This window comes from Pelmatolapia mariae, linkage group LG20, assembly GCF_036321145.2.
Source record: "Pelmatolapia mariae isolate MD_Pm_ZW linkage group LG20, Pm_UMD_F_2, whole genome shotgun sequence".
Taxonomy (NCBI): domain Eukaryota; kingdom Metazoa; phylum Chordata; class Actinopteri; order Cichliformes; family Cichlidae; genus Pelmatolapia; species Pelmatolapia mariae.
The window spans coordinates 3694662-3704283 of NC_086244.1; the positions used below are offsets into that span (position 1 = coordinate 3694662).

The 9622-nt window shown below is 39.3% G+C and overlaps 1 protein-coding gene and 1 long non-coding RNA gene across 2 annotated transcripts; one reads left to right on the forward strand and one right to left on the reverse strand.

Moving 5' to 3' along the window:
- The first annotated feature begins 3892 nt into the window (after positions 1 to 3892).
- On the forward strand, positions 3893 to 4719 carry LOC134618017 (uncharacterized). The gene is made up of 3 exons (XR_010091785.1): positions 3893 to 3999; positions 4168 to 4230; positions 4614 to 4719. It is a non-coding gene; the product is annotated as an uncharacterized LOC134618017 (long non-coding RNA).
- A 1525-nt stretch (positions 4720 to 6244) lies between these two features.
- LOC134618341 (uncharacterized) lies at positions 6245 to 9318 on the reverse strand. The gene is made up of 5 exons (XM_063463710.1): positions 9039 to 9318; positions 7758 to 7885; positions 7275 to 7646; positions 7005 to 7038; positions 6245 to 6331 (listed from the first exon to the last, which is right to left on the reverse strand). Exons 1-5 carry the CDS (start codon positions 9316 to 9318, stop codon positions 6300 to 6302), a joined length of 846 nt encoding a protein of 281 aa, XP_063319780.1. The 3' UTR covers positions 6245 to 6299.
- Positions 9319 to 9622: the final 304 nt, after the last annotated feature.

The following is a 9622-nucleotide window of genomic DNA, read 5'->3' on the forward strand; positions in this document are numbered from 1 at the left end:
CCCTGAATCCTCCCTTAGTTATGTTGCAATAGGCCTAGGCTGCTGATACACTGAGCGTTTGTCCTTCTCTAACCCTTTTCCACTTACCAGATGTTATACACTACTCTGCATTTAATCATTAGTTATTATTGTTATTATCTGATTGTTGCTGTTCTCTCTGTATTTTTGTAGGGTCTTTATCTTACAATATAAAGTGCCTTGAGGCAACTGTTGCTGTGTTTTGCCACTATTTTTGTGATTTGATTTGGCACAGAAAACAATTTGCCCTCAGGTCCACATCTACAGGTAATTTGGAATGACCAGTTAACTTGTCCCACTAACTGCATATCTTTGGACTGTGGAAGGAAGCTGGACTGCCTAGCTAGAGAGAATCCACACAGACAAAAGGAGAACATGCAACCTCCACACATAAAAGCCCCAACCAGACAGTGAATTGAACCCAGGAACCTCATACTGTGAGGTAACAGTGCTTATCACCAGCACCCGTACCTCCCACACCCTTGATCATGTACTGACTTCCATTACACAAACTGAATTCAGTGCTTTTTGGTAAAAGAATTTACTTCCTGCTGGAGAATAAACCTTTTTTGTTTTGTTTTTTTACCATAAATTCAGGGTTGAACATCAACTAGATCAGACCTTCCCAAAGTGTGGGGGCGAGGTATGAAAAGGGAAAAGAAAAAAGAAAAAAGAAAAAAAAGAACGCTTGGACACTGCTAGCATAATAGACAGGTTTTTGACGGGGCTCCCACACAAACGCAAAGCATGAGATGAAGCATCGCTGAATATGTTTCCAAACCAACTTCATTCTAAGCCAAAGACTAGAAAATATGGTGAAGCATATCTTCCCTTTGGCTTCACCTGCACAAGTGCCAAGGTAGGTCTCCCCTGTAGAATTGGTTTTCCCTGCGTCGGGAGCAGCGCTGGGCTCTTCAAATCAGGGACAAACAGTATCCCACATTCTTGATTTTTAGTTCACAAACACTTGTTGTAATGACTAACTACTCCTGACATTTTGGAGATGTTACTTCTTTATACAGTAAAGTTACAGAGGGATGCAAATAATATCAGGCTGATCCTGCCACGATTTGTTCTCCGGTTCAAATCCCGGACAAACAGTATCCCACAGTTTTTTATGTTTTTAAACCAATTTCCACAGAGAGGCATTTTTTGAAAAATGTATTGATAGCAATGTTGAATATTATTACACAGGAAAAAAAACAACTACACGTAAAATAATTACACCGTGACGCCTTTGCCTTTCTAAATAGAGGGACAGTAACTGCGTGTGTATGTAAGCGTGTAAAACCTGAAGATAGAGACAAAATACTGTCACTGTTAATCAATATCTGCCATTCTGCAATTCATCTCATGTAAACAATAACGTGGCGCACAGCGTGACGTGAAAAAAGGCACATACCTTTGACGTTGTGTAACGAACTTTGTATTCCTCATCCACACGGAAAAAGGAGTTTTAAAAAAATCTCCGTTTTCGGTGATTCGAAACGCCGTTTACGTGTGGACGAAAGGTCCAAACGCATAGAAACGGCTGCGTTTTCAAAAAATACCCGTGTGGGTGTGGACGTAGCGTAAAAGAGTTAGTAGTTTATTTTCTTACAACCTGTAATTTATTGCAGATTACTTGTATTTACTTAATTGTTTACTAAATGTTTGAGGTGTGAAATAAACTGCAATGGAGCAAAATATGGGTGTGTGTGGTTGGAAGATGTGTTTGTGCTTATGCGCGCGCGGGGAGGGGAGGGGGCGAACATTTTTCTTGTAAAACAAAGTGGGGCCCAGCAAAAAAAGTTTGGGAACCACTGAACTAGATCAAAGTTGGTGAAATAAATTCATCATTAAATCTGGGTTTTAGGTGAAAATGCTATACTTGCTGTTCTGTTTGTTTTTAAGTCTAAAAGACTTTAGCTGGTCTTTTTTTTTAATTTCACAACGCTGGCAATTTTGGCAAACAGCGGCAGCAGGTCAGTCCAGTTTATAGGAGCTGTGTTACAGTTCTTTGATATTATAATCTACTATCATCTCTTTTTTGTAGGTAATAAAAGTCAAAATTCAACACAACTTTTGATAAAATAAGAGCAGAAACAGTTTATTTGGGTTTTGGGTATTAAAAAAATAATATGAAACAATATTCACACAGTGGCATATGCGCACACTTTCAAAGTTCACACTACGTTTTATCACATTTTCTAGTAGTATCATAGTCAAGAGCAGGATATCTTCAGACCTCTTATTAATCTAATATTTGAAGTAGAAGATTCAGATTATATTGTACTGTGATAAGTACTAAGTTAACTATAAAGAGTTTGTACTCATTCCCCCTTGGACACCTAGGGGTAACCCTCTGTGGCAGGGGCGTGGTCTCTGGATCTTCTGCAATGGAGGCGTGGTATGGTAAGCTCATGGGGCTGTGCTGAGAGGATGGAGGGGACAGATGAGAGTGATTTTAACTAATGAACTCTGCCTTTTTTAGTGTCTGGAGTCGGGAAGGAGCAGGGTGCGTGGTGTGGGAAAGAGCTGGAAAGCTGGCTTCCCGGTTGAACATACATGGTGCCGAAGCAGTGGAAACGCTGTATTTAAAAATAAAGATGCTCAGATTAACACTTGAATGCCGTGTGGGTCCTGATCATTTCACACCCTCATTTCTCTTTTCTGAACTGTGGGTTTCTGTCATATTTCGGTCCTGCTTCCACAATAACATGACTGAGTGTGCATCAGAAAGTAGTTCCGGTGGTCAGCTTACTGGGGATACACTGTAAAATGTAATATTGTGTTTAATTAAAAATATTAAATAGGCTGAACTCAATTTTTATCAATTTGTTATTAGAACTCAATTTAAATAACTTACCAGTACTTTTTATGCAAAAACGCTGATAAACTCGATTTATTTGAGTTGTCCTAACTTAGAAAAACTAAGTAAGCTGGAAGTTTTGCTTCTCAGGGCGGAAGGATGAAAGATGTGTTTTGAAAATGCCACGTGACTACCGTCCTCCTCCCTCCCGGATCAGTCCGCATGTTCATGGCGCCAGCATTCTTTATGGAATATGTTGAGCAAACCTGGAGATATTATTGTTGTCATTGCTGTGGATCTTTACTGACTTGGTGAGTAAATGTTTACTCTTATTCAAACTGATTTTGTGGCTTCTCTTAGTTTAGCACCAGGTTTAAAATCTTGCTAGCTAGTTAGTGTTAGCCTAGCGTTGCTGCTGCCGCTGGGTTCATGTTACTTAAAAATTAACACCACAGCCTTAAAAACCTTACATAAAACTATGTCGGTGAATTTTTTTGTTGATTGTTTGAAATAAATAAGTGAGATAAGAGCCCAGACAAAATTCTTTGGGAGGTGCAGCCGTTAGGGGTGGGGTGGGTGTGGGGGGTGGATAACGGAGCTCTCCGAAAACGTGGAAGCACTTTTGCAAATATGTGATATTTTGATAAATCAAGTAGATATTTGAGCATTACTCAGCTACATTCTCGCCTGAAAATATCTTAAAAGGTTATTTTGTGACCCAGAAAGGGTAGTCTGGGGAAAAGGAGGATCGCATTTGTCGGCCACGGTTGTCGGAGCCTGTGTGTACTTGTAAGCGCGGCAATGGCGGAGGAGCGCGGCTAAAAAACGTATTACTTTTTCTGGGTCACAAAATAAACTTTTAAGATATTTTCAGGCGAGAATGTAGCTGTGTAAATTTCAAATATCTGCTCGATTTATCAAGACATCACATATTTGCAAAATGCTCCGACGTTTTCGGAGACGTCTATTTTTTCATGCTTTGTGGCAGCTTTAGAACATCTGTGGCATCTATTAATGCCAAATCTAGCCTTTATTTAACAAAATAAGCAAACTCTATGTTACAGTGATTGCACAGCCATTAAGGATCAAATCAGTTTCTGAAAAATGTTCTGTTTTTTCTCCCTCTGCTTGCTTCTTTCTGTCTTTGAGGCTCGGGACCAGCACTCCTGTTGTTGGACAGAAAGACATCAGTAAGTATTTTGGTTTTCCAATATATTAGCAACTGTCAGTGACATTTATATTAATCAGGCTGAGCTTTAATCATACTTTAGATCAGCCTGTTTTACTTATTGTTTTGTTTGTGCTTTGGTTTGGGGAAGTTGTTTCTTCACTGATCTTTTCCTGTCTTCTGTTATTAGACTTGAGATATGACTGCACTATGCTGTTGCTGTGACTCCAGTTAATTCTACAAGACATGCTGTGTAAGTAAACAAACAACAACAGTTTGGTCTGCATTTCTTCAAACTTAGTTTAGAGGGTCTACACTGTATATAGTGAAGTCTGCAAGTTTTCGAACAGCAAAATTTGTTTTGTGCCCAAATCATTTTGCACATCATTAGAATGAAAGTTATTGCCCATGTTTGCATAGCCCTTTTTAAAATGATGCTTTCATGACAATATTGTGTGTTGCGTGGTGGTCACGGCTATCTAGACTGAGAATTTGGGACATTGAATGTCACCTCTCCGGCGGGGAGGGAGCCTGAGATTGTCTAAATTGGAGTCTGTTTTATACCAAATGCAGAAAAAAATGTTTTAAGAAAGCAATTAAGTTCATGTTCCAAAAAATATGATTGTTTGCTTGCAGGACAACAGGAGAGATGAGTCCTCCATCACAGATGGTGTGGTCAGTGAAGATGGTCGCCTGCAGGTTCAAGCTCATTGCATCTCCAACCCACATCCACTGCCACTGTACTTAATGGAAGTTAAAGACTTTCTTCTGCACCTACATTTGGATCAGCTCGATCCATGACAGTCATTCAGGCAGTAATGCCTGGACTGGAAACAAGCCATCCTTAAAATATTACAACATTCCAGCTCCTGTGTTGGAATGAAAAACAAATGTGTTGTTTAAATTAGAGACTGCACTTGTGACAGAACAATAAATATTTTATTTTGATTATATAAATAATGTAAGTACAAAACAAACTTGTGGTAGGCCTAAACTTATTTTCAGAATAATTACATCTGAGACTTTGTTTCATTGTAAGATTATAACAGTGATGGCAATATCATTTTTATTCAGCAGAACAGTGTCCAGTATGTTGGCTGTTGTACTTTGTTGTGTTTGAAAATAAAAGTTGTGCTCATTTTAACATCATTACAAAAAGTGTTGTTAATTATTTTTAATCATATTCAGGTTACCACAAATTGTTTTTTCATTTAGTTGAACTTGAAATGTTTGTCAGTAGGTAAACAATTAGCATTGTACAGTCAGAAATATCAAGTTATTCTTAATACTGCAGACTTGCAATGTATAAGTTGTCCTAACAGTCATCCTAAGTAAGCCTTACTTAGTTTTTTTGAGGCAACGAGTTTCCATAATTTTTTTGAGTTCTGGGAACTAACACGGCTGTGTACATTTTGAGTACAGTGTACTCAAAATGAGTAAGTTGCCCTAACTTGGTCATCTTATGTAAACTTGATCCAATTTTTTTGAGTTCTAGGAACAAATGAGCTTGTACAGAGTACTCAAAATAAATAAGTTGTCCTAACTTAGTCATTTTTAGCTAAGCTTTACTCAATTTTTTTGAGGCAACGAGTTTCCATAATTTTTTTGAGTTCTGGGAACTAATTAGATTTTACAGTGTACCCTCGGAAAAATCTGAACCAATCATAATGGTCATCAATCCAAGTATAAACCTCAAACCTCACATAGATATATACTGAGGTGTCAAAACTCGTACAGGGTACAGGGCAGGTTTTCAAATGTCGCCTTTATGGAGGAAAGAGTTCAAGCAAAGGCATTATGCTTGATTATTATCATTTCTTTATAGCAAGATGTGTATTATTAGGGCGATCGTGGCTCAAAGAGTTGGCAGTTTGTCTTGTAACCGGAAGGTTGCCGGTTCGAGCCCTGGCTCGGACAGTCTCGGTGGGCAAGACACTTCGTCTACTGGTGTTGGCCAGAGGGGCCGATGGCGCGTTATGGTATTCTGTCAGCCTGCCCCAAGGCAGCTGTGGCTATAACTGTAGCTTGCCTCCACCAGTGAGTGAATAAATAGTGGAATTGTAAAGCGCCTTGAGGGCCCCGAAAAGCGCTATATAAATGCAATCGATTATTATTAAAGTGAAAGGCCACAGAGAATTTAAAGCCTTACAGAAATGTTTCTGGGACTCTGTCATTACAAATAGCAAAGATAAGCTGCTTTATGCAGTCTGAAAAACATAGCAATCACAATTTATAGTACAATATGATTTCTGTGATTATGTTGTGACTTGTGTTGCTTCTGTAGTTGCATCACTTGATATTTTTCCCCTTTCTTCAGTCGGTTTAGTCAAACAGTGGCGTGGTTTCTTTATTGTCTGATGGAGGAGAAAAGATTTTTCCAGAAAAAAAGAAGTGTGTCAGTACAGAGCAAAGATATTAAAATTAAAACTAGACTGAAAATTAAACTGAGGTGGTTAACTAAAATTAAACCAAATTTCAAATATGAAAACTGAAATAATTAAAATACAACAAATTTACACACTCTGAACCAATGCAAATGTTCTTTTTGGTATTAAAAAAATTCAAAACAAAACAAAACTGTGTTCATATTTTTTAATAAATGCTTATGTGCGATGTAATTGCAAACTAAACTTTTTACTTTTCTACCAAAATTTGAAAAACATTTTGCAAAGGGTGATCTTCAATTTTCCACATTTGCCCAGAAAACAACTTCCAGGGTGTCTGCAGCTTCATGGTGGAGTTGTACCATTTATCCATATCACTTTCATTTAATAATAAGTATTGAGTTTATGGAGTCTTCTAATTATTAGAAGACTCCATCTAATTATTAGAAGACTCCATAAACTAATAATAATTATTATATTATAATATAATACGTCAGTTTAGACCTATCTATGTGATATCTTTATGAGCCAAAGTTTGAATGATTTCAGGTACAACAAAGCCAACTATTGGCAACTGTGCATATCACCATCTTCATTGCAGCGAAAACATTTAAGGATCTGAGTGAGTTGTAGCTGTATTTACCTTCTTTCAATGACTGAAGCTCAAGATTTTGTGCCTGAAAAAGATTTTAATATCATGAGTAAAAAGTTGCTTTTGACATAAAAGACATGACAGAATCTCTGCGCGGTAATGCTTTTCTAACTCAACTTATCCCCTCTTTAATTTTGTTTTTATGTAACCACTTTGTGAAAACTCTACAACAACAACCTGTTGGTGACTTGGGTAGGTCAACACATCAGAAACTAACAAAAGACTTTGTCTGGCAGCTGTAAATAACACACAGCACTTTACCTGGTGACGTGCGGGTCCTTGTTGAGCCTGTTCCCCTCCTTTGACGTTCCCCTCGCTCATCCCCGTGTTGTCGTCCTTCGTTGCAGTTGTTTGTTGTAGTTTTGCTTTATTAATCATTTCTTGAGCAGCATTTAAACAGCCGTCCCAGTCCTGTTTATTTATGTTCTTTGTGATTTCCCTAATCAAGTTCTCATTCACTGCTTTTCTCAAAAGATCTTCCAGAATTTTTTCCTCCTCTTCCAAAACCACTTGGTAATACAGACTTTTCCTGCCGTAAATGCCTAACTTTTTTTCAAAGAATCGTCTCCATCCACTCCATAACGTTAAGAAAGCCGCTACAACTATAGCCAACAACAACGTGTAACCACTAACCTGAAAAAAGCAGAAATGCGATATATAACGCATTAATGTATATTTACTGTAATTCCATAAAGAAATCGTATACTGTCATTACATATGGCGTAAAAAGAAAACGACACTCACCTTTGATGAGTTCATCATCTCAGCTCTTTTGGCTTTTTCTGCTTCATTCATTTCAGGTTTGCAGGGTAGCTTGATGTTTTTCTCGTCAATCTTACAGCAGAAGTACCAGTCTCCATGAACTAACACAGCTACAACCCACAGCAGAGCAATTAAAAAGGCTCTGATAACGCGCTTGACTACAACACCTGGAAGCGTCCCAGCGTGTTTCGCAGTTCTTCGGAATGTTCTGTCTGTCAGCAGCATTAAGAAAAATATTATAAAAACTGGCACACCCATGGCTTCAGTGCATCGGAAAGTTTGGGTGCTGCAAGTACACGTCAGGTAGTGGTAATAAAAAGCGACGACACCCACCAGGACTATTATAATCAAGGTAGCAATTGTTTCATGAGGAATACATTTCAAGAGTTTTTTCATGCGAGTCATCTTGCTGTGTCCTGTGAGTGAAGCTTCCATCCTCTAAAACTATAGCAGAAAACTTATTTCCTCTATCTAAGTATCACAATTTCTGCTAAGGTGGTGACTATTTAAAAATCCAGCCTCAGTCCTGTACTGCTGTGGAATTATCACGTCCTCCTGTCCAAGTGACTCCGTTTTCTCCCACCCTCAAATAAAACTTCATGAACATTTGCGCCCCTGCAGGTAGCAGGACACAACCACAACATGGTGTCAGTAGAAGGCATTTAAATAGCCCCCCACTTTTAGATCGTTTCCAGTGTCTTCTCGACGCATTTGCCTCTTTTTGTGCGGCATCTAACATCATTTAGACTTTCCACTGTGAAGAGATGGAGTTCAGTGCTATTTCACAATTTTATTAACAACAAAGGAACACGTCCTGAGCAGGCACAGCAAAAACAGAGTACACTTCACTCTCTTTAATTCCGTAAATTTTTTCATGGATCTTTATAGAACCCTGCTGTAGTAGAAGTGCACATTGATACTGAAACATTGCAGTGGCTATGACCTTTATTAAGGATTTACGATCACATTTATTCCTCAGATGAATGGATTGAAAGCAAAATACGAAGATTTTGTATTTTTCTTTCAACCAGTTCATCTGTTAGTGCAGCAAATACTAATCTGTATGAGTGATATCGGCTGAAACCCTATGGTATTTGTGTGTTATTTGGTCATAGATCATAGTATTTATAATAAAATATGTAGTCTGTGCTGCATATTTCAGTTTTATTAGGAGTTGGTGGGCATGTGTGTTGTTGTTCCTGGGTTTTGTTTCCCTTTTCGGCACAGGTTGGCGGGGCGGTGCTTGATGGCATTCGGGCACACCTGCGGCGCATCGGACGTCATCAGTGGGAGCATTTATGGAGCTGTGTGACGGACGTCTGGTGTCGGAGTATTGTCGCTTCCACAAGTGGTAACGTGTTTTTGCAAGACGAGTCTCTTGATTCCACGCTACTGTGCTGCATGTTTTAAGATCCGTCTCCTGCCTGCTTTCCCTCTGCACTAGCCTGTCTCGCCGCCTGCTCGCCTGAATGTTCGTTTTGTGTTTGCCTCCTCGGATCTGTGACGGAGATTTACCTCGCACCAGCCTGTGACCACTGCCCATACCTGTATTTCTGTGTTTCAAGTAAGCTCTCCAACTCTCCCCGTCCACCTAAGTTTTACATCTCGACTTTCGACGTTATCCCCTAACTCTGTTTGTCCCTCATCCTCAGGTAGCTCCGGTGCGCCACCTATCCTCCTGCATACCTCGGCTCAGTTTCATCCCCTCGGCTCTGTCTCCTCGCACATTTACCCTGTCACTGTACATAGCCCCTTCCAATGTTCCCTCTAATTTTTCATGTGTCTGAGCGAACACACAAACTCCCTGAGCGGTCCTTTGGACCACTGTGAGCGACATCAGACGTGTG

Bases quoted from the DNA above. Each gene is read 5' to 3' on its own strand.
- LOC134618341 (XM_063463710.1), bottom strand. From the start codon at position 9,318: ATGGGCAGTGGTCACAGGCTGGTGCGAGGTAAATCTCCGTCACAGATC. The intron at 7,039-7,274 runs GTAAAGTGCTGT...AATCTTTTTCAG, and splicing joins AAGGACCCGCACGTCACCAG to GCACAAAATCTTGAGCTTCA. The intron at 6,332-7,004 runs GTAAATACAGCT...CTCCTCCATCAG, and splicing joins GCTTCAGTCATTGAAAGAAG to ACAATAAAGAAACCACGCCA.